Below are 24,863 nucleotides of genomic sequence, written 5' to 3' on the forward strand. Positions count from 1 at the left end.
AAACCTTATTTATTCCTACAACCATCAATTTCACATCAATTGCAGGACCAAGGACCAAAATACAGCAAAATACTGTATTACATGTTATCAAGAATGCACTACACAGTTACAGCATGTACTGTATATAAAGCCATAAAACCCGTAAGTTTTTGAATGTGTTTCAATAGGTTCTTTGTAGGCATTGGTGTGCCCCATTATGTGCCGTAATGAGCTGTCTCCTTCCGTTTGTTTCAATATCTTTTGAATGCAAGGAAAATACAAAGATGTGTCTCACATAAGGATTGTGGATGATGGGCAGAATTCCCCCCAAAAAATTGCAGTTTGCCTTTAATAACAATATCAGAATGCTAACTGTAACCGTTTTGGCTGTATGCTTTTCTTAAAAAAAAGGTTTTTAGTCTTTTTTTAGAGCAGCCACTGCCTGTGTGGCCCTAAGGTATGAACAGATGGGGGCCGTGGCTTCAAAGGCACTGTCAGACATTGGAATTCACATAACATAAAAATACACATGACCACTATTTCTTTCACAAATTACAGTAAGTTACAATTGTTAGCACGACATACTCTCAGCTCCCAGCTCCCAAACCAACACAGTATTGCTAATATTGACACTTAACCACCTTGAAAAGTTTAGCTGTCATCTTGCTGCGATTAAGTTTGTACATCTCCTGGCAGAAATGCACAAGCAGCTCGTTTGTTCTTCAGGGGCACGAATGGACGGCTCTCCTTGGAATATGTTATTTTCTATGGGGCAGACACGCCATCTGTACTCAGACATCCTTAGAGTTTCTCTGTGGAAGACTTGCCCTTTCTTGCTGAAGTAATTACTGTTTGATATTGCCTCTGCATCCGGGAGTATGTTTAGCTTCTGTCAGAACACTCGTACAACAAGACAAGACTCGTGTAATTTATCATCCGGTCGGCAGTAAATTCTGCTGCCGTTCTGAAGGTATGATTAGGAGCTGTCTTCAGATGTGAACCGGAGGTTCTGGATGGAGGGAGAAAAAAAAACACAATGGCAGGGAAGCGAGGACAGAAACACTTATTATTTCTTACCTGGATTCGCCGCCATTCTGATGTGAACAGGTGTCCAAAATACTTAACGGTGCTGAACCAATTTCAACAATACAGCGCTGAGGCGAGAGATAGCTTTAAAAGTACAAGTGCCTCATTGTGGTGGCTTTTAAAAGCGAGGTTAGTGGAGCACAGAGTGGGCAGAGGATCTTCTGCTGCCGGAGTTCAATTGAATCTCACTATTAGCGAAGCCACTTAGCGCTGTGGGGGTGTCACGCAAAGTTCAAGTAGATTCAAGCAGCCCAGTCGCTATCCCCCCCCACCCAACTCTCAGGGACAAGTGTGCTCCACTTTGCTGTATTTAATGTTGAGCAGGAGAGATGTCTGCTGTGACAATGTTGTTTCTGGTGCATTTGCTTTATGTATCACTGGCTATTAAGCACATGAAAGGTGTTCTGATTTCTTTCACTAACCATAATATGAGCACATAATATGGGATCAATTAGCATTAAATATAGGAAGCAAACATATATTATGAAGCAGTATCATTTACGTGCAACGCAATGCCCATGTGATTAATTGCACTGATAAGGCAGAAAGTGTTGATAGCAGTTAATACACTGATTATCTCTGCGTTACTCCGTAGTCTGTTCATTCACAGGATTACGCAAAATATCAGTGTTGAGCCACTTTGTAGCACTATACATTCAGTGTTTTGCATAAATTATTTGTAGCGACCTGCCACAAATACATTTCGACCGCCACAGATACATTTGGAACTACCTTTTATTTTTTCAGATTTGCCACTACCTGTTCACCCTCGCTTGTTGTTGCAGCTTGTGTGCAACTTTATACACTTGATGAGCGCAATTGACTTGGTCGCACAAAAAAGCACTGTTTTGTTCATCAATATAATGATATATTAAATGTACACTGGTGTGCACATATCTTAAAAATGAGTGCATACTTGTATATGAAGCCCAGGTAACATCATTATGTTTTTTAATCACCTATGCTTGTTATAAGGTGCATGCATGTGTATCTACTGATCCACAGACTAAAACCAAGACCCAAGATGGTGATCTCTGTATTTCATATTTGCTAGCAGAACTCTGAAGAGACTAGTCAGACTGGAATCACAATTTTGTTGACTTTGGGTTCAACTTCACAATATCATCAAAGACTTGCAACATTGGCTTGGACTTTAACATCAATGACTCAGACTTGACTCGAATTTTAGTCTGATGACCTGAAAGTAGTTGAGATTTTCATCGAATGTGTAAAATGTGTCCCCATTCAAAGTATTCAACTAATGTGACGATTGTTATGTTATTTCCAGCAAGACAAGTACAATATTTTCCCTTTCGATTTGCCTTATTGATGCATCTATTAGCGTCCAATCAGGTTTAAGAACAAACAAACGTGTGGCTTATATCCTGCATGCTATGTCAGCACTCTTTTTCTGTGACTTCACAGAAGTCAGAGTCTTGTTACACTGGTGATATTGTATTCAAAAAATACAACAATTCAAAAGCATTCATTATATTAAATAGTTACACTGTAAAAATGACAACACTAACCGTACTTATCACTTGTAAGTACTCAAACATTTCAAGCCTATGTCTTCAGAATTGACTTGACCTGTCTTGTCTTGAGACTTTTAACTTGGATTTGCACGTGTCTACTTGTAATTTGACTCAAGACTTGAAATGAAAGATTTGAGACTTGCAGAACACAGACCACAAAGTGATGTAAAAAAATGAGGACATCCCTCATTATTACATGTCAATTAAAACTGAGCATTACGTTTGTAAAGGCATACTTTTTGATATCAGTCTTGTTCTTTATTGTGTAGGTTAGGAGTGCATTTCTCACAAATGAGGAAAATAATGTGCTTTTTGCATAATTGCCATAGCTCGCATTTGGGGTCTAAATGTGGATTATCTGCACTCACAGTCAGGTAACTTTAGACACTCGCTGCCTCTCCAGTTTACCTTTCAGTTAATGAGTCGTAGCTCTTTGAAGATCTTCTCTTTTCTGCCGATAAGCCCGCAGTGGAGCTCCCGGCTGCCAACCTCAGTCTTGCAATAGATGATCTGATTACTACTGGTGTCGTAGACCGGATGCAGGCAGCCAAAACCATCACTGTTTGCTTTCTCTGAGTGGTGGGGGGTGGGGGAAGCATTCTGGCACCTGTCAGGTTCTTGTTGCGGCTCATTGTCCTGCCAAGCTACAGGAAATCACAACTGTTTTTGTCCTTTTGCATGCACTTTGGGAACACAGGTGGTGGAAATTAGAACTATACATTCAAATGTTTTACCATTCCTTCAAGGTCTTAAAGGGCTCCTGATGTGATTCATTATTTTTGCTTAATGGCAACCGACTTGCCCTATAAATGTAGTTAGAATGTTATATTCTCATGTTAAACCATGCCAAACTTTCAGATAATGAGGTTTGCGCATTTGGAAGTGATCCCTGGAAGAAGTTTGGGATGGCTCAAAACGCTCGGTTTCAAAGGGCGTGGTGTGATGTCACAGAGCGGCAAACTTCCTTATATGGGCGTGTCTGTACCAACCCACGTAGCAAGCTAGTTGTAGCTCCTTAACCAAAGACGTTTCTTATGTACCAGTATTTACTGTATATGTCTGCAGATGTAAATTCCCCTAAACATCTCTCCAGGGAGATGTTTGCGTGTTACAATTATAGTGTGGATTCCCTGCATGTGTTTCAGTGGAAACACTTCCGCAGTTTCTTCTGTAATAAGTGTTATTCTCACACACTATGTTGCAATTGCTGCTGAACTCAGCCACATCAGCCTCTCACATCCTGTTGTTAGGTCGGTAGGTCAAGATCATGGATTGGATTGTACATCCTCACTTTACTGTTCGTTCTCTGCAGCCCCTGTCTTCTACTTCGGCAACACCAACTACCACGTGGACGAGAGCGACGGCTTTGTGGAGGTGCAAGTGTGGAGGACAGGAACTGATCTCTCTAAAGCGGGAACCGTCACGGTGCGCTCCCAAAAGACCAACCCAGTCTCAGCAGAAGGTACGTGTCTTCGCAAGCAACCTGTTCACTAACAGCTTAGGAGAGTTAGCACTAAAAGAAATGTAAACTAGGAGAAAACAATAGGATCAAGTCATCACGCTGTCACTCTTTGTTTGTCCGCCTGAGCCTGAGAGTCCAAGGAGATTTTAATGCTGGATATGTGGAGTGGGGCTGACCTGGGGAATGTAAACATGGTTTGAGGTTAGAAAAGTCAGGCCTCATGTTTTTAAACTCTTATCTGTTAGGTCTTGTATAGCAACCCTTTTGTGAGTGTAATGGTGGTTTGAGTGAGGATGCAGCATTTGGAATTCCTTCACCTCAAGTTTTGGTTGCTATGCCCTCAAGCATTCTTTCATAGCCTCTATTATCTCATGCCTTCAGGCACTGATTTCCCCAGGCCTTTACCACCACCTACTCCTGCAGAGGCTCCCTTGACTGCATCTTAACCTTAAACATAACTACCAGCTAATCATATGCAAATGCACACTTGCACAATTTGGCTCGTGACTACATGAGAAAAGCCTGCAGGTCAAGGTTGGCCTACAGGGGGAAGAAAAGTACAACAAACATATGTGTAGGCTGTCAGAAATAGTACTGGTGGACCAAGTCAACCATCATCCATCTGAAAGCAAACAACCACTGAAAGGATGTCAACCAAGAAATCCAATCTTTACATGCTCAAACCACACGGTAGGACGAAAATGCTAATTCTTTGCAATTTAGAGACACCCTTTTGTCTAGTATACTGTACATGGTTAAAATTTGGCACCAATCTGACATCACCTACGAAGAGTTGGTTTCTGTGTAAGACATGGAAATGGAAACATAATAGAAATCTAAAAAAAAACCAGGCTTTGCCACACATATTGAAACTAAATCTGGAGCTGTGCCCACCGTCCGTCCGTCCGAGCTGTAAGGCTGTAACTTTGATCATTAGGACCCTAAGAGTACTGCCTAAATTCCAGGCTAGATTTTAGACAGCACACTTCCAATACTGGTGGACCTCTCTTATTGAAAATTGTTGAAAAATAAGATCCTATGTGACCTTTTATGAATTATGAATCCCATGGGCACTGTGTTGTGGTTGACAGCTGGAGCAGATTACGTCGGGATCAGTAGGAATCTGGACTTTGCGCCCGGCGTTACCATGCAGACATTCCGGGTCACCATCCTGGATGACCTGGGCCAACCGGTGCTGGAGGGTCCGGAGAAATTTGAGGTGGTGCTCCAGATGCCCATGAACGGGATCCTCGGGGAGCCCAGAAAGGCCACCATCCACATCAACGACTCTATTTCAGACCGTGAGAGAAGATCCTAAAAACCTATGCATATGTGGAGTGGTTGATGGTGTTCATGTATGTTTTCTGCCCAGTGCCGAAGGTGCAGTTCCGTGATGCCATCTATGTGGGCAATGAGAACTCTGGGCAGATATCAGCTACTGTGTACCGTAGTGGTGACATCAGTCACAAATCCACAGTGAGATGTTACAGCAGGCAAGGGACGGCCCAGGTCATGATGGACTTCAACGAGAGGCCCAACACTGATGCCTCCATCATCACCTTCTTGCCAGGTACGAGGCGCACCACAATCTATTGCGGCCACCTGTACAATCTAATAAGATTCACTATTTCCCTAGGGGAGGTGGAGAAACCTTGTGTTCTGGAGCTGGTGGACGACACAGAGCACGAGGAAGAGGAGGAGCTGCGTCTCGTGTTGGGCAACCCGAAAAGTGATTCTCCATTCGGAGCATCAGTCGGCCGGCAGAAGGAGACGCTCATCAAAATAAAAGATGATGGCGACAGTAAGTCAATTTTTGTCCTCGTCCAAGTTTGAAATTGGTGCGGCTTCACTACGCTGCACTTCGCTTCCCCAGAGGCTGTTATTAAGTTTGGGGAGACCAAATTCAGCGTGAATGAACCAAAGGAAATAGGACAAATATCCATGGTGAGAATCCCAGTGCTTCGTGTGGGAGACTTCTCTAAGGTCTCCATCATCAGAGTCCACACCAAAGACGGCTCTGCGACCTCGGGGGACGACTACCATCCCATATCTGAGGGTGCGTGACAGGACAGGGTGAACAAATCCACCTGAACAGGCCCTTAATTAAATGTCATTTCTCTTCACAGAGATTGTGTTCAGGGAGGGTGACACGCTGCACCATGTGGAGGTGGAGGTTCTGTACGATGGCGTTAGGGAGATGAGGGAGGCCTTCACCGTGCACCTGAAGCCCGATGAAAATATGGTGGCAGAGACGCAGGTGAGGCTGCATATTACATATTGTGATACTACCATCAACAATATTCCTCATCAGCATCGTCATTACTGTTTTTCCTTGTTCTTGTCAACAGTTAACTAAAGCCATCATCTATATTGAGGAGACTAACAGCATGGCAGATGTGACTTTCCCTTCAGTGCCCAGGGTGGTTTCTCTGCTTCGATACGACGACATGGACAAACACAGAGACTCTCTCCCTGTGGCTGGATACCCTATTGTTTGTGTCACTGTATGTCTCAACCTGTAGTAATATCTAATTCATAATATGACCCCTTTGAGTGACAGGTCCAATATCCTATCCCCAGGCATGTAACCCCAAGTACCCTGACTACGACAAAACGGGCTCGATCTGCATGAGCGAGAACATCAACAACACGCTGACCCGCTACCGTTGGCTGGTCAGCGCCCCCAAAGGTCCGGATGGTGTCACCAGCCCGATGAGGGAGGTGGACTTTGACACCTTCTTCACCTCATCCAAGCTCATCACACTGGACTCAGTCTACTTCCAAGCTGGCTCCAGGGTCCAGTGTGCCGCCAGGGCCGTCAACTCGGATGGAGATGAGGGGCTGGAGCTCAGCAGCCACATAGTGTCCATCAGCTTTAAGGAAGGTGAGTCTCTCTCTAGTCCTTTTTTTACCTCCCCCAAGGAGGGTTCATCACTTTATTATCTGTTTGTTAATTTCTGTTCCACTTTGAATTTATAGTCAATTAGATGTTTATCAGTATTTTTTTACACATTTGTCAAATTTACAGTAGCTTAGTTGTGCATTGTGTGCTTGTCTTCCACTTATGTATTGGAACTTATGAGAATCTTAAAAATGTTAAATGGGATGCATTGTGATCATCTACACCAGTGGTGGGCAAACTACAGCCCGGGGGCCACATGCGGCCCACCAAGTGTTTGAATCCGGCCCGCCAGTTGCTTTTTCAGTATTTCAACTTTTAACATACAAACTGGCAACATGTCTTATTTAGTCATTTTTTTTTTAAATGTAAAATTTAGTGACATAGTTTGATGTTTAAAGTGCTCCTGAAAAAAGCCACATGAGAACATACAGCTACAATTAGACAAATCATTCAAGGAAAATGTGTGTGTTAAATACATGTTCTGGCCCCCTGGACAATTTTGTTAACTCAATGCGGCCCACGAGTCAAAATATTTGCCCACCCCTGATCTACACCCTTGCATTCCTACTTTATTGTCTATTTTTTGTAGTAGTAGCTTGTTGTTGTAGTTTTTCAACTGGGATAGGTAGTCTTTCCAAAGTTCCCATGACAAAATAATTTAAATCCTTATTTTCGGAGAAAAAAATTCCCTAGGAATTCACACATTAATTGACCAAAGTATAGGTTTTTATGTAAAAATATCAACAATAATATAATATATAATATATAATATATAATATATAATATATAATATATATATATATATATATATATATATATATATATATATATATATATATATATATATATATAGTAAAGTCTCGTTATATCGATATTCTCGGGAGTCGGAAAAAATACCGATATAACCGGACTATCCATATATCCGATCCTGCGCCGAACTGCATTAAAAGTAGGCGGATCTTTGATATGGCATGTAATTTTCTCCTTGAGTTCATGGATTGCGTATCTAGCATGCTTTTGTACTACAATAAATTTTGTACTACAGTAAATAAAAATAAACTTACGCTGTAGTGATTACCAGTTACCGGGACATAATTCACCCCGGAACATAATTCACCCCGGAACAATCGATAGGGAAGGTGTTGCCACCCGGAGGGGTAGGCGCGAGGGACGGGTGTTTTCCGCTGTGTGTGCTGCACTCTGGTGGTGGAAGTGTGAAAAATAAAGTTGACTGGAAGCAGCCGTTCGCCGTGTTCTTTTTTGGTATTGAAATCCTTAAGCAAAGATTGATTTAAGCTGCTTTTGTATCGATATAAGCAGACCAAATTGGCTGGCGGGAGATGAAAAGGGCATCCTAACCGGATTATCATAATAACCGTGTATCGTACTAACGGAGCTAATTATATCATAAAAGACTAGAAATGTACCGGGAAATGAAAATAGTATCGTAATAAGTAGTAATTCGTTTTAACCGACATCGATATAACGAGACTTTACTGTATATATATATATATATATATATAATATAATATAATATTCATTCATTTTCTGCCGCTACCCCCGCGACCCTCGTGAGGGTGCTGGAGCCTATCCCAGCTGTCTTCGGGCGAGAGGCGGGGTACACCCTGGACTGGTCGCCAGCCAATCACAGGGCACATATAGACAAACATTCACACTCACATTCATACCTATGGACAATTTGGAGTCGCCAATTAACCTAGCATGTTTTTGGAATGTGGGAGGAAACCAGAGTACCCGGAGAAAACCCACGCATGCACGGGGAGAACATGCAAACTCCACACAGAGATGTGGAGGGTGAAGGGTTGAATTGAATCCTGGTCTGTGCGCTAACCACTCGATATATATATATATATATATATATATATATATATATATATATATATATATTTGAATATACACTATGTTGTTTGAATTAGGACAAAGTAAAACTAAATAAGTAGAAAAATAAAACCCTCGATATCTACTCCATTCCAACATTGTTTAAGTGGGAAAACACTCCAATTTCGTTGTACATCTTGTATAATGACAATAAAGGCCATTCCAAAAACGCTTAAATCTCAAAGTAAGTCTCGTGTGGATCTTATCAAAACTGAGGAGTCGGCAGCAATTCTAATTTAAAACCCTAGTTCACATGTTCAATGCTTGTATCTTAGTCAAATCTCTTCAGATGAGGATGTGGTTTTTTGTACTCAGGCAGGTTGTTTTAATTACATTGTCTTCCCTTGGATCCACTGACTGTGGACATGACTAGATGGTAAGTTATGATAGACATTACATGGTTGACTTTTTGATTTCACAGGTGACAAATATTCACTCAGCGCTCTTGTTTCTTACGGAAATGAGTCCCCACGTTGAGCAGCTGCTGTGGAAGATAAAAAATAATGTCTATGGTGGATTTGATTTTTTTTTTTCAAAGGGGGAAAGGTAACTAAATGTTTGATGTTTGTTTACGGCGGTGCTGCAGGCATGTGCCAGCCCCGCACAGTGGGCACGGTGGGTGCCGAGCCCTTCTCTGCCAAGCTGCGCTACACCGGAGCTGAAGACCCTGAGCATCCCAACCTCATCAAGCTGACTGTCACCATGCCTCACATCGACGGTACTGTTAAATGATCAACTCATTGGGTTTACAACTGATTGTGAAAAATATTTTGGAATTAGTGGGACGAGACCAGACACCAGAATCATACATTTTGATGTCCGTCCATATTGTCAAAATGGAACAGCTGTTACAGTTTTTTCATCTCTGTGGCACAAGCGGTTCAAGTACCACTGCAGACAAAAATAAATGTGAACCAGTTGTTGGAGATATGCGAGTCTGCTTCCAGACGGCTGTCGAGGTACCCTAGAGCCACTGAACCCCTTTCAGGCCTCAGATCAGGAGCATAGTCACACTTTGGGCACCCCCTCACTCTCAATCTCTCCATGGCATGCTGTGTGTGTGTGATCTGGTTCTGTACACGATACATACAGTACAGCACAGTGTAAGACGAATTTCCCCTTGATATAAAATTCTATGCTCCTGCAGGTATGCTGCCTGTTGTCTCCACCCGGGCCTTGTCCAACTTTGAGCTCACTCTCAGCCCCGACGGCACCCGCGTGGGAAACCACCGGTGTTCCAACCTGCTGGACTACTCCGAGGTCAAGACACGCCACGGCTTCCTCACCGACGCCACCAAAAACCCAGAGGTGATCGAAGAGACGGCACCTTACCAGTACAGCGCCTCTCTCAGGGGCGCCGGCACACTGCGCTTTTACCGCAACCTCAACCTGGAAGCCTGTCTGTGGGAGTTCACCAGCTACTACGACATGTCCGAGCTGCTGAGCGACTGCGGGGGCACCATCGGGACTGATGGACAGGTAAGAGGCCTCACCTTTGGAGCCCAACTCTAACCTCTGACCCCCTTTTGTCATAGCTAGACATGAGGAGTGAGGGGATGAATAGAGCAGCAGACAAGAATGTTGACTCTGTAATGAGTGGTCAGCTTTGCCCCAACCTGTTCCCTTCCATTTAAAAATCTTCTTAATCAATCACAAGCATATTAAAACTACACTGGTACTTCCTTTCAAGACACAAACACAGCACGCAGTCTCTCTCTAAGCGGCACTTATTTGTCTTTATCTGAGTGGCAAATTTATAACCTTCAAAAAAGAAGGAAAAACTCCTTTTAATGAGCAGAAGACGCCATCTGCAGCAGCTGTTGGAGGTGGCGACACCTTCTTCCCAACAGAGACGACGTCTTAAATGATTGTGGACAAGTTCAGGAGGAAGGGAGGGAGGAAGGAAGGAAGGACCGTAGGTAGGTAGGTAGGTGCGTAGGTAGGTAGGTGTGTGTGTAGGTAGGTGCGTTCTGATGCTAGCTCTGTTTGTTTGTTTTGTTTGTTAATATGTTGCAGGCCAACAAAAACTAGGGTTGTGTGCCTCTAATGGCCCCCAGGCCATACTTTGAACAACACTGGTGTACATCCATGCATATTATCTAATGCGGTTTGCAATTGCCATTATGCACAAAATATTATCCCAGAATGCGCAGATATTATCTTTTTTTAGAGATATTATCATTGATAAATGAGATGTTAGTCAATACCGCCAAGTCGATACGGATCATTACTGTGTGTTACCGCTAAACACAGTGATTAAAAAGAGAGATAAATGAGGGGGTTACATTGCTGGCTGCAAGTTACGTGTTTGTTCAGAGGCTTTTATCAATGCCACAAATAAACCATGCCACTGTGAAGCTTTAATTATTAATGCTCTGACAGGAAAAGTAGCTGAGTTTTTTTTCTGTCTGCTTTGTTTCATTAAAGAAGAATTGAGGGAGCAATGTTGGGGGACGGGTGGGAGGGGATATGTGAAGTGTTGCTAAGCACAGGACGACATGCAGACACATCGACATGGTTTCCGGAGCCGCGAGGCAGGATCAAATGGGAAAAATAAGAGGCAACCTTTTGGTTTTAGCTCAGAGAAGGCTAATGGAGGGCTGACCCGCTGTAGTGTCATGTCACAGCTTAGCAGGACCACATGAACCCATTAAGGCCCAGCTAAATGTGTTAGGAGCACGTGATGTGTGCAGATGCTGGGTGCCTGGAGGCTCCATTGCTGCCTGCAGTCGCACGCCCAGCCTGCATGGGAAGGCAGGCAGGCACATGTGTGGCAGGTAAGATGGAAGACGGATACCTTGTTTTTAGGCGAGCTTGTTGGAACAGGTTGAGTGAATTTGTGCATTTTGAACTTTTGAACACATTTAGGAAGTCTCAGTTTTAGTTGGTCATTATTGGCATTAATTACAAACATTGATAAATGTCAAGGTTCTCTTGGAATTTATGATCATGAAGTCAAGGGAACAAGTTTATAATGTGCCTCCCGTGCAGCCAAAACAATTTATGCCTGCCTTAGAAATAGACTTTGAATGCAATTGCAATGGAGGACAATGTTTCAGCAATCCCTTCATACCAAGAAAATGTGGCCCTTGAGGGAACTATGAGCAGCATATTGAATGACAGAGCAATCTGCCATGACGGCAGTGCTTCTCCATCAGTCCGTTGGCCACTTAGCATGAACATTGTCTATAAAAAAGCCTATAGCTACAGCACTTCATATTACGGCCAAATGAAATACGCCCTCTAGTGACTGCCAGCGGTATAGGTATGACATTAAAGCTTTGTGTTTTAAATCTCCCTATGATGGAAAAGTAAGATTTTAATGACGTGATTTAGCATGTGTCTCTCAAAGATGTTTATGAACACCAAATGTGAAAAAAATCCATCACCCCCTCACTTGTTTGCTCTAGAAAAGGCACTCAAACACACTCAAAGTGCCTCTGACCCAACTATAGCTAGATGAGCCCATCCTGTGTATAAGACCACTTCTATACTATAATATGGGAAATGCCAAATGCACTCACATACCGTGTTTTTGTTTTTTGTGACGTACAGCAGAACAGACTAGGACTGCACATGATAGTGACGTTGCCCATGCAGTGTTTTGTTCCGGAAAACTGCCCCTAGTTCCTCTTCTTTGTGTAAATCTACAAGCGGAACGTTGAGTGGGTTTCAGCGAAAGCAGCCTGGGTGGCTTGGCAAAGAAGGCAGTGCATTCTACTGACGATATGCCTTCTTCCCTCAGCATCCTGGCCCCACTTTCCTCCTGGCAGGATCCTCTCTTTATTTTCTTAAACACGCCTCAATGGAAAATGTTTCACCAGCACTAAACTATCTTGTTTGTAAGTTAGGGCTCTAAATTGTAGCACTAAATAGTGAATTAGATACTCTGTATGCTTGCAGTGTGACTTAATTAGCCGCCTATTGTCAACACTCAACGACAACAACATTAGAAACACAGTCCTGATGGGAACTGTGTCAAGTGGAACTGGATCAGACATTAATGAGGCTCAATTTTGAATGACAAATACTTTACATTATTACTTTTGTAGATGCAGAATTGCGGTTTTATGTGATACTACTTTTTTATGTTATGTCAATGTGGAATTATGCATCATCCCCAGTTGGATACATCGTGGTGGTCTTGCCTTGCCTGTGCTTCATTATGTTTAATTAATCTTTTTTATTAGCCCTCCGGAATATCACAGGTTGTTTGTCATTGCAGGTGCTGAACCTGGTCCAGTCCTATGTGACCCTGCGCGTCCCCCTCCACGTGTCTTACGTCTTCCACTCCCCAGTGGGTGCAGGCGGCTGGCAGCACTTTGACCTCCAGTCAGAGCTGAGGCTCACTTTTGTGTATGACACTGCCATCTTATGGAGGGACGGCATTGGTAGCCCACCGGGAGCAGAGCTACAAGGTGATGGAACATTGGCTATGTTGTTGTTGGACTAAACTAAATAAATAAGTGGTCTCATGGGTCTTTGCAGGTGCCCTGTACCCGACCAGCATGCGCATTAACGAGCAGGGGCGACTGGTGGTCAACTTCCGCACCGAGGCTCGATTTAGAGGCCTATTTGTTGTTACTCATCCTGGTAAGAAGAAAGAAATACACCTTATGAAGATGGTGTATCAACAACTGTTATCTTTATTAACATTATGGACATACTGACAGTGCTGACCAATAAGAACTAATAAATGATGTGTCTTGTCTGTCATCGTCAGCCTCCGCCCTCTCCTCCATGGTCATGTGATGGTCATGTGTGCTGGCCACCCCGGTTTGACCTTTAACCTGAGCCTAGTGAGGAGCGAGCCCACCTACAACCAGCCCATCCAACAGTGGACATTCTTGTCAGACTTCGCTGTGAGGAAAACATCTTTGTCATCTTTGTTTGTTGTTGCTTTTGCTGTCTGAATTTGTGATGACATCACTTTCAGGTGCGTGACTACTCGGGCACGTACACCGTGAAGCTGGTGCCTTGCACGTCGACGCCCAGCCTGGAGTACACCATCCCTCCTGTGTGCAATCCCAGAGAGCCTGTAAAATTTGACCTGGACATTCGATTTCAGCAGGTAGAGCAGCAAATGTTTTGTTGTCAGCCACGCGTTTTTTTAGTATGCAATGGTGGTAAAGTAGAAAAACGGACAAAATCATGGTCTTATGATTGACTTGCTGATTCAATTAAGGAAACATTTAGATGCAATATGGATGGTTTTGGTCAGCATTTTAAATACGCCTCAACTGATGGAAATATGATGAAAAATTATGTTTGCATAAACAGTTCAATGGGACCTATTGTGATTTTTCCACTTTTCTGAAATGTAGTTAGAATGTAGTATTCTCGTGTTAAACGATGACAAAGTTTCAGATAAAGAGGTTTGCGCATTTTGAAGTGAGCCCTGAAAGAAGTTTGTGATGGCTCAATACAGTCGGTTTCAAAAGGCGTGGTAAATTACAATTTTTTTTTTTATTACTAATACTATGTTTTGTCATTTAGACAATTGTTAAATGTTTACAAAATAACATTAGTTCTATTTAAACCTCCAAAAAATAATTTTACAAAATCCCTGCAATGAAAAGAGAAAAAGAATACATTGTAGTCAGAATTTTTTGAAAATGAAAAAATGTAATATTACAAGGAAAAAAGAAACAAGGAAAACAATGTAATATTATGAGAACAATGTTGTCATTTTTTTGGTTTAAAAATGTTATATTGGGAGACAAAAATCCTGTTGACCCTAACAATAATGATGATAATAATAAAATGTTATGGAAAATATTACAGTAATGTAATTATGCCATAAATAATGCAGGTTTATGCAAAAAAATAGAATTATGAAAATAAAAATTAAAAAGTAATTAAAAACATGTGTATATATACATATACAAATACATGTGTATAAAGTCGAGAAAAGAAAGCTGCTGTTGTGAGACACAATTTAAATTTCACGAGACAAACTAAGCTAGAATGCGCTCTCTTCGGCATGGTCCAGACGTGTACCGAGTTCCCAAATGGTACACTGACTCATGAGGGAACTGACTATGGTTCATCAAGTTTCATCAATTTTTTATGAAACTTGTTTCGAATATACATTATGTTTACTGTAGGTGAGCGATCCTGTGGCTGCTGAGTTCAGTCTCAACACAGAGATGATGCTGCTCTCCAAAAAGTCTCTCTGGCTCTCAGACGGCTCCATGGGCTTCGGCCAGACTAGCGATACAGCCTTCTCACAAGGTGCAGTCCCCCCAAAAATCATAAGAAACGTCATTCTAGACATTTTTCTTAGACATTTATAGAGTGTGTATGTCTGTCCCTCCAGGTGACACCATCTACGGTCGTGTGATGGTGGACCCCGTGCAGAACTTGGGTGACTCTTTCATTTGTAACATCGAGAAAGTCTTCTTGTGCACGGGCGCTGATGGCTACGTACCCAAATATAACCCCAATAACTTTGAGTTTGGCTGCCTGGCTGACACACCGTCACTCCTCTACAGATTCAAAATCATTGTGAGTACCATGAGACCACATAGCCTCATCATCTGTGTCCAATTAAATGTTGTCTTGTAGGACAAAGCCCAGCCAGAGACACAGGCCAGCTCTTTTGGCAACGTGGCCTTCAAGGCCCTCCTGGCTATGGATGACCCGGCTGCTTTAGCGCTGGTGAGGCAGCCTGGATCTGATGGATTTAGGATGGAGTCCTCCGCCCTCTTTCAGGTCAGATCACACTTTACACACTCTTTACACACACACACACAAAAATATTAAATATTGTATTCATACATACCTTTGGACCCAGATCTCCTGGTCTCCTGACTGCCCATATATTGCAAAGAATTGTCGTAAAATTCTAAAAAAAAAAACAAACAAACTAATAGCTCTCCCAATAGCGTTTTATCTTTTTAAATCTTCCTTTTTTTGTTGTAAAATGTTGTTTATTTTACACTACATATATATACATATTTATATATAAATTATATGATATATAATTTTATATATATTATCTATGAACAACATTTTTAGGACAAAAAAGGAAGATTTAAAAGAAAAAAACAGTATTGGGAGAATAACGTCATAATGTGAAGGGAATAAAGGGATGTCCAATAATTGGCCTGACATCAACATAAAAATGCGATATCGATTGATATCAGTATTGGATTTTTTTACCCGATCACGAAAAACAATATTTAAAAAATCTGTATAAAACACATATATATTGTCATGTCATGTTACACATATCGGTCTCAGCTGATATCAGTTATTGAGAGTTGAACAATATCGGCATATCAGTTTTTGGCAAAAAAAGCCAATATTGGACTTCCCTAGAATTAAGTCAGAATTTTCCAGAGCACCTCGTCTATACCACTGCGTTAAGGGAATATCAGGTATTTGGGCATCAACATTTCCTCCAATCTGTCAGACTTGATCAACTTGAATTATACCCCACTGTTGAAATCGATTGAGGATGATCTTGAACGTTGGAGAACTTTGCCGATCTCTCTTATGGGCAGAGTATCCACTGTGAAAATGATGATATTACCAAGGATCAATTATCTGTTCTCTATGATCCCAACCAAACCATCTATAACTTGGTCATTAGATTCATATATAAATAAATTTATTTGGAAAAATAAGCCAGCACGAATAAGCCTAAAAACATTACAAAAATCTAAAGAATGTGGGGGCTTAGAACTGCCAAATTTCTCCAATTACTTCCTGGCAAATAGGCTACAGTATATCTTAAAATGGATAAAACCTAACCCCTTGGATCAGTTATGGCTAGACATTGAACAATCATTTAGCCAAGAAATCCCCATCTTTAACTTACCTTTCATAAGTCAAATCCTTAGGAAACACAATTGTTTTAAAAGCATAAATATTAAAACCACTCTGACAGCTTGGTGGGAATTTTTAAAAATAACTAGGTCCTCGCTCACTCCTTGCCAGTACACTCCGATCTGGAATAACCCTGATATATTGCTTAAAAAAAAACCTTGGATTTTACAACATGGCATGACAAAGGAATAAGTTGCTTGGAAAATATCATAACGGGGGGAAAGTTTGTGTCATTCACTTACCTTGTTACACAGTATGGGTTAAGCCAGAATACATTTCTTGAATACTCACAAATTAAATCCATAATTAGAGCTAGGTTTCGTAACATATCTTGGGAAAGCTATCCCACCATTGACCAATTCTTAAACGTATCCGCTCCCCAAACATTATCCAAGTTGTACATTCTTTTGTCAAAGTGTGACAACACGGTTGGGGTTCCAGTCTCCAAATGGAACCTAAATTTATCTACAAGCTGTGACCCTGAGTTCTGGAAGCAAATATGCCTTAATTCGTCCTGTCTAATAAAAAATCCCAACCTACAGTTGGTTCAGTTCAAAACCATTCATAGAGTACACTACACAGGGCAGAGAATGTTTAAAATGGGTCTAACCGACTCTAACATCTGTGTACACTGCCCAGATCATGTAGTAGATGATTATTTACACTCCATGTGGGCATGTGCCCCCATTAGTAATTTCTGGCAAGCAGTGTGCGAAGACCTTTCTTTGGCACTTGGGACCTCTATTCCTTCCTCACCTGTATTATGCTTGTTGGGTGATCTTTCTACAGTCAACGTAGAAACAAATCACACACAACTCCTCATCACAGCGTTAAGCATTGCCAAGAAAACCATTCTTATCAATTGGAAATCCAAAAAAAACTGAACATAGCCTTTTACAAAAATCTTCTGTTAGATCATATAGCAATTGAGAGAATGTCTGCTGAATCCAAAGAACAACTGTCAGAATTTCAATCTATATGGGCTCCAATAATTAATCTCTTAAACTAATCTCTTAATCTAATTCTCGAAGGGCTGAGTGTGCCTGTCTCTGCCCCTGGCGGTCTCGTTCCTCTGGCTTGGGGCATGGTCTGGGTCGCCGGGTTGTCCTGGCGTCTGGGGGGTGAGCGGGTGGGTGCCGTGTATCTCTGTCCCTTCTTGCTGGGCTGACCCCCTGGAGGTTCTGGTGGGGGGTGGTGGTGGTCGTCCCGGGGGTGGTGCAGGCCGTCCCTCGGGGTGGTGGGTAGATGGGGAGCCGCATCCTGTGGGTGGTGGGCGCCTGCTGCTGCTGGGGGGGGCCTGTGTTCGCTGGTTCCTCCGCGGCCTCCCTCGTCCCTGGGGGTGGGCCGGGTTTGCCCTGGGTGCTCTGGCTTGGCTACTGTGTGGGCGTGGGGTGTGGGCATGGGAGGCTTTGGCCCTGCCCTTTGTGTGGGCACGGGTGGTTATACCCCGTTGCCCTTGCAGAGCCTTCCCCCTTAGGTATGTATATGGCTATATATGTGTGTGTGTGTAGGTATGCATGTATATATTTATTATTATCATATCTAAAATAGCTAAAAGATCTAAATTATTAGAAAATATATTATATATAAATTATTATATATTAAGTATCAATAGTAGTATCATTATTATACATACATAACTATTATCAATAAATATAATTATTATTATTATTATTATTATTATTATTATTATTATTATTATTATTATTATTATTATTACTATTATTATTATTATTATTATCAATTACTTTACTTTATTTTTATTTATTATTTTTATTCTCAATTTTTATTTTTGTGTATGGTAGGCATTTGTGAGTTATGGGGACTGTGTGCTATCGTCCCACTCTGGCTGTGGCTGTTTCCCGGGTGGGGCGCCTGGTAAGCTCATACGGGAGGGGGGGTCTCGTTTGTGCAGCTTGGACTCTGGGTGGGGAGGTGCGGTGCTGGGGTGGGGCATTACCTGCTTCTCTCCCTTCGGTAGGGGGGTGGCTGGGTTGTGGTGGATGTGGGGCGGGCGGGTGGGGGGGCTGGCTGTGGGTGCGTGGGTAGCGGGGCGGATAGCGGTTGGGGTGGTGCTCTGCGCGGCGCGGGCCGGGATTAGCGGGGGGCTTGCTTGGGGGGCGGGGTGGTGGGCTCTGGGTCGTGGGGGGGCCTCAACCAAGGGTTGGGGGGTGGGGCTGGCCGGTGGCTCACGGGCGGCCCCTGCTATTTGCCGGTGTCTGGTTGGCCCCTTCTGTCTCCGGTCTGGTGGCGGTCTTCCCGCCTCCGGGGTGTCCTACTCGGCAGGGCCGTGGGTGGATGGGAGATGTGGTGGAGACGGATCGCCGCTGTGGCGGAGGGTGGGACTGGGGGGGCATTCACTTTTTGCGACTGTTGGGGTGTCGTTTACCTGGTGGGCTCTGCTGCCTGGTGTGTGTGTCTCTGTCCCGCCCTGGCACTCTTGGCTCACGTGCCCAGGGGGCGGGGTTGGGCTCTTCCCCATGCGGGTCCCGGTTTTCCTGCGGTCTCTGTGGTGTCACTCCCTGGGCTGCCATGGTGACGGATGTGTTGCTGGGGCGCGGTCCCTGCTGTTCTGGTGGTTGTAGGAGCTGCCTCGGGGCGTGTGGTTTGTCCGCGGCTCCTGGTGGTCCGGGGGTGGCATAGCTGGCACAATCTCTGGTGGGGCCCTCCGGGGGGAGCTGGCAGGCCGGACTGGCTGCCACGATGGGCTGGGTGGGGCTCGTGGATGGTCCTGTGGCCCAGGGCTTGCTCGGTTGGTCGGTAGTGCGGGGTGGGCATGTGTGGGGCCCCGGTCCTCCCTGCTGCACTGGACCACCTCACATACATGTAGGACTTTGGGGGGTGGCCTGCAACTGGTTGTGCCGGGGGCGAAAAGTTTCCTTGCGGATGCCCTTTTGTCCTCTGCATTCCTCTGGCTTGGTCACCCTTCAATTTTAACCGCACCTTAGACACTCAGTTCTGGGGGGGAACTGGGCAGGCATGGGACCCATCATTGCTCAGCTTCCCTCCACACACACACATACACATACACCACACACATAGGTCAGCCATATGGGGCAGGCCTATTTTTAATTGCACAATCTACACAATACCATCATCACACACACAGGTGTAGCGGGCTGGACCGGAGAGCCTTCTGCCTACCCCCGCGATTAGCCCGCTGGCTGCTGGGGCTTGGCGGCTCGCTCGGGGTGCCCTGGGCTGCAGGATATTTTGGTCTGGTATGCCTGGCCTTCCCGGGGGTCCCGCTGGAACCAGCTGACGCCGGGGCTTGCCCTAGGGTCATGGTTGGCGCTACCTCCCTGGGTCTGTCCTGGGTCGCGGGCACCAACGTGCCCTTGGGGGGGCGTTCGCCGGCCTCCAGGTGGTGGGGTCCGCGCTGCTAGTGGCCTGAGGTCTACGGTGGTGGCTTGGGGTTGTTGCGCTGTGGTGGCTGCTGCGGGGACCGGGCTGTGTGTTGGGAGGGGGCCTGATCCTGCTCATGGAGACGGGGGCCTGGGTGGCGTGTGAGGATGGGGAGCATGCTCCTCGGAGTGCGGCCTGCTGGGGGGGGTGGTGCTCTTCCGGGTGTTTGGGTGTCTGCTGCCACTGGTCCTATGCTCTGCTGCATCGCTGTCCCTGTCTTTGCCCATCCCCAGTCTTGCCTTAGGGCTCGTCGGGGATAGTTCTCCGGTACGTGGGTGGAGTGCTGCTGGTTCTGGGGGGGGGTTGGCCCTCCCGGTGGATGGTGGGGTCCGTCGGTAGCCTTGCGTTGGTCTTAACTCCCTGGCTCTGGTGCTTGGCCTCCCCATGACTTGGAGCTATGGCTCTCCCTCACGGGGGTGAGCTGGGGTGGAGCGCCTCACCACTCGCCTGCTCGCCCCCTCCGCTTGCTCATGTGCGGGCCTCCTCCCCTCACCCGCTCCTTTGTCTGCCACACTGCCGTAGCCCTGATGCCGTGGTCGAGGGGAGTCTGGGGGTGCTTATGCCTTGGCGGTCCGTACCTCCCTGGGCTCGGGGCCTGGTTGTGGGTCTGGGACCCCTGGGTCCCCCGCCCTGTGATGCCCCGGACGCCCCACCCGGGGACGTCCACAGTGTGTGCTTGCGTGTGTGTGTATTGAGTGGATGGGGTGTGCGCGTGTGTCTGAGATTATTTTATGTATTTATTGTTTTAAATACTTAGATAAATAATGATTAGTTTTATTATAATTATATATAGATATATATATATATATATGTGGGTGTGTGTGTATATGGCCATATAGATATATGGGGGGGGGGGCTCTGGCGCAGGGCGTTCCATCTATACTTCCCGGTCCTCCATGGGGTAGTGTGCCCGGGCCTTTTCTGTCCTGGCCGGGGCGGTCCTATGTCGGTGGTCAGGCCTGGGGTTACCTGGGGCGGGCCGGGTTCTGCTTCCTGGGGGTGTGTGGGGGGCGGGGGGTGGCCTCCCTGTGCCCACGGGTGTGTGGCCTTCGATGCCCTTCTGCCCTATTGGGGTATGGTCTCCCGCTGGTCTCGGGGGTGCGGCTTTCCTCTGGCCTGCTGGCGCCCTGTTGCCGGTTGGGATTGCTCCTCCGTGGCCTCTTGCTGGTCTCTTCGGGGAGTTGCTTCGGGGGCGGGTCTTGGGGAGTCGGCCCTGGCTTTGCCCACACCCACGGGGGCCGGAGGATCTCTGGCGGTGGGGGCTTGACCTGGCTGCGCGGGGCGGGGTTTGCTGGGTGGTAGAAGGCAGTCTCTCTCCTTTTGTCATTCTCAGTGACAAGTACACATTCACACACTCGCATTCACATACACAACACACCTCCATATGGACACTCACAGCACATGGGTGCTTCTCTATACAATCTACCATCTTATCCCTGATGTTTATATGCTATTGGTATGCTATTATTACAGTAATAATGATGTCAAGCCATCATTGACATTTAACTGTTCTGTTTGTCACTGTTGTTGTTATGGGAATTCTTGTTGCTGCTGTTTTTGTCTTTCCCTCTACTGCCCCCCCCCCACCTTTCTCTTCTTCTTTTCTGTTCTTCTTGCTCCGGTCCAGTCGCTCCAAATGGCATAACAAAAACATCAAATAACGGCAAATAAAATTTCATGGTACAGGGAAGTTGTAGCCAACACCTTTCCTGACACAGAGCAAATCTGTCTAGCATGTAAGGGCATTTAGATCAACAATACTATCTGCCCCAATGGCTGGACGGGACAAAACAAAAAAAAAAACAAAAAAAAAAAAAAAAGAATTAAGTCAGAATTTTCTGGGGAAAAAAAGTACATTTACTATAACAACTTGCAAAGTTTAAGTATTCTTCTTTTTTAAAAGTGGTAATAATATACGGATATTTTTGTAATTTTACAACAATACATCTGTAATATTATGGAACAAAAATACCTAATTTTACAGCAATGTCCTCCACGTTGTTGTTTCAGGTGTCGACAGGGAGAGAGTGGTACATTCACACCATCTACACAGTTCGTTCCCGCGACAACGCCAACAGAGGAATAGGCAAACGCAGCCTGGAGTACCACGTCCTCAGTTACCATACGCCAACCGCTCGACGTCGCCACAAGAGGTCCACCGACGACAACATGCCTGATGTGGCGGAGGACATTGGTATGGACAACAACCGCGGCACAAACATCCTCCATATCACGCTGGACCGCAGCAGCCAGCAGAGGACCCACCCCGACAGGGAGGTCTTCACCAAGGGGGTCGTCCCCCGAGAGCTCAACAGCCAGGAGGATGGGCACGACGGCCTGGTGCTCATCATCGGAGTCCTGGTGGGGCTGCTTCTCACCACACTCCTCGTCTTCCTGCTGGTGGTGCTGGTGCGCTCCAAGCGGGAGAAGAAAGACGGACCCAGGACGTCCGCCAGCAGCCAGCCCATGATGACAAGCGCGACCACGCAAGGCCTCAGTGACAGCTCGGAGGTCTGATGTGTCCTCATGGAAAGGTTTGTTTGGTACACGGGAGTACCAGGGGCACATTGAAGGGGGAAAATTATATTATTTCTATAAGGCAGCGGCAGAATTTTACAGAAAAAAAATATTCAAAAATATTGAATTTGATGACCATTTTTATTAAATGTAATTTAAGAGGGAAAAAATTAAAAGTTGTAATATAATGAGAATAAAGTTGTAAATTTAGATGGGGGAAACAAAGCTTTAAAAAATGTTTTGGAGGGTTTTTATGCCCAAATTTTACTTTTTTATCTGAGTAACTTTGTTGGGATTTTTCGATAATATAATGAAAAATATCATTTTAAAATGACTTACTGGTCATGCAATTTTACAACAAAGACAGATTAAAAAAGGATATATTGTAATAAAGTCACATTTTTACAAGAAAATCCAATACAAGACAAAGTAGTAGGGTAAATATTAGGGTATCATTTTATTCTTTGTTGTTTTATGGTCATAGGTCATCCTTTTCAGATAAAAATGTGCTGTAATAACAAGTGTCAATATTCTAAGATTAAAAGTATACATTTTATGAGAAAACAATTTTTTATATTACCAAAACAACTGAATCTTCAAATCTCATATTACAACTTTTTACTTTAAAATAAATATGATTTGGGTATTTTATTCTCATTATAGTCTATAGTAGTATATAGTACATATTCTTCCATGTATCCCTTGAACTCCTGTATGGTTTTTGCAAGTGCCTTACCCAAGATGACCAAACGTCTTTCTTGTGTGTCAAGAGCTTTGATTGTGTTCTGAAATCTACTTGAAATGTCTTCACCTGTTGGGTCGAGCTGAGACCGCGTCACCGTCGTTCGTTTTGTTGTCGTTTGTTTTGCTTCACAGTCCAAAAAAGAAAAAAAAGTGTTGTTAATGTTTCCAAAGGTGCTACAGGACACGTGGCTTACAAAAAAAATAATAATGTGCATTATTTGGTGTTAAATGTGTTTGTGGCCATGCGATCAAGATGAATATTAACATTTTGTTGTTGTTTTTTTTAATTGTACAACACTATGACTAGCAGACTTTGATTTCCTGTGTATTATTTTGGTGAACAAAAACTACTGATTGAAATGAGACAGAATTGCATTTTGTGTAGTTCATCCAGTCTTCATCTCATTTATTTATTTTATGATGACATTAATCCTCCAGTATAATGCCTTCAAAGTTGATTTGAATGAATTCTACATCTGCTGTTCATGTTAAATCCTGTTACTTTTTATTCTAATGTAGCCACTGGATTACCCCATTCTGCTGAATTTGGTTTTTAGTGTCGTGGATGTTAGCTGTGGGTTTTTATTTTGAGGGGGAAAAAAGACAACTATGCAATTTGTGATATCATAACCATTTTAAGAGTGGCGTTTTTTTTTCCTTTGCACATCCTGCTTGTCAATTATGGTAAGAATCATAAGAATCCATGTATTTATGTTTTTTCTTTGCTCTGAGTGAGCTTTTTATGCACATGTATGTACAGTATGTATGTATATACATCTATACTATGTATATGTAAACCATATTGGATGGTTTGGGAGTGACTGTACTTGCTGTACGTATTCCTAACAAGAACACCCCTGGTCTGAAAATAAATACAGAATTTTTCAAGAAACGACAGCTTTTTCATGTTTTTTATGGTTGAGGTTTCAGTTTGTATGTGTGTACATATGTAACCATGTATAAGTGCATTTTTTTTCTTTGATGTAATGGAGGTTCCCTTGTTTATCGCGGTTAAGGAATTTCCGTGAAGTAGTGCTCAATGTTAATAAAAGTATAGTGTAGTTTTAGTTGGAACATAAAAAACACATTCGTTCCAAATTCTTTTTTTTTTACCATTATTAGCGCCATGTGACATAACACCCCTACAGTCACCTTTACAAAAGGGGCCTGCTGTTGTTTATTTACACCACATTGCTAATGCACCTGTTCTCAAGATCACTGCAAGGACATGCTAGTGAGCTAACTAGTTAGCCTCCAATGTACAGTATTTATTCTATTTTTTTTGTAATCATTTGGTAATGGTAATGGTTTTATTTCATTTGAACATGCATCAGATTACAATTGAGTGCATCCCATAATCAGTTCACAGTTCCACAGTTCACAGTAATGCACCTCGTACTGAAGTAGGAGGTGATATGACCATCCAATGACATAATGGGTACCATAGTAAGTGTCAATATAGTGATATATACGTATAGCACATCATGACTGGTTCAAGACT

At 43.9% G+C, this 24,863-nt stretch overlaps 1 protein-coding gene across 1 annotated transcript in view; it reads left to right on the top strand.

Annotated features, from left to right (window-relative positions):
- The window catches only part of frem2b (FRAS1 related extracellular matrix 2b), a 78,502-nt gene extending 54,110 nt beyond the window's left edge, over positions 1 to 24,392 (top strand). The window contains 19 exon segments of the mRNA XM_058080626.2: positions 3,913 to 4,062; positions 5,154 to 5,363; positions 5,435 to 5,632; positions 5,699 to 5,863; positions 5,936 to 6,118; positions 6,189 to 6,319; positions 6,411 to 6,566; positions 6,643 to 6,946; positions 9,450 to 9,581; positions 10,011 to 10,342; positions 13,089 to 13,281; positions 13,352 to 13,456; positions 13,587 to 13,603; positions 13,606 to 13,725; positions 13,800 to 13,934; positions 14,971 to 15,097; positions 15,183 to 15,370; positions 15,431 to 15,577; positions 22,112 to 24,392. Coding sequence (XP_057936609.2) covers positions 3,913 to 4,062; positions 5,154 to 5,363; positions 5,435 to 5,632; positions 5,699 to 5,863; positions 5,936 to 6,118; positions 6,189 to 6,319; positions 6,411 to 6,566; positions 6,643 to 6,946; positions 9,450 to 9,581; positions 10,011 to 10,342; positions 13,089 to 13,281; positions 13,352 to 13,456; positions 13,587 to 13,603; positions 13,606 to 13,725; positions 13,800 to 13,934; positions 14,971 to 15,097; positions 15,183 to 15,370; positions 15,431 to 15,577; positions 22,112 to 22,618 — 3,500 coding nt within the window. The 3' untranslated portion in view covers positions 22,619 to 24,392.
- The last annotated feature ends 471 nt before the right edge of the window (positions 24,393 to 24,863 follow it).

Source organism: Doryrhamphus excisus, linkage group LG8, assembly GCF_037039965.1.
Source record: "Doryrhamphus excisus strain RoL-2023G ecotype Guam linkage group LG8, RoL_Dexc_Guam_v1.1, whole genome shotgun sequence".
NCBI classification, from domain to species: domain Eukaryota; kingdom Metazoa; phylum Chordata; class Actinopteri; order Syngnathiformes; family Syngnathidae; genus Doryrhamphus; species Doryrhamphus excisus.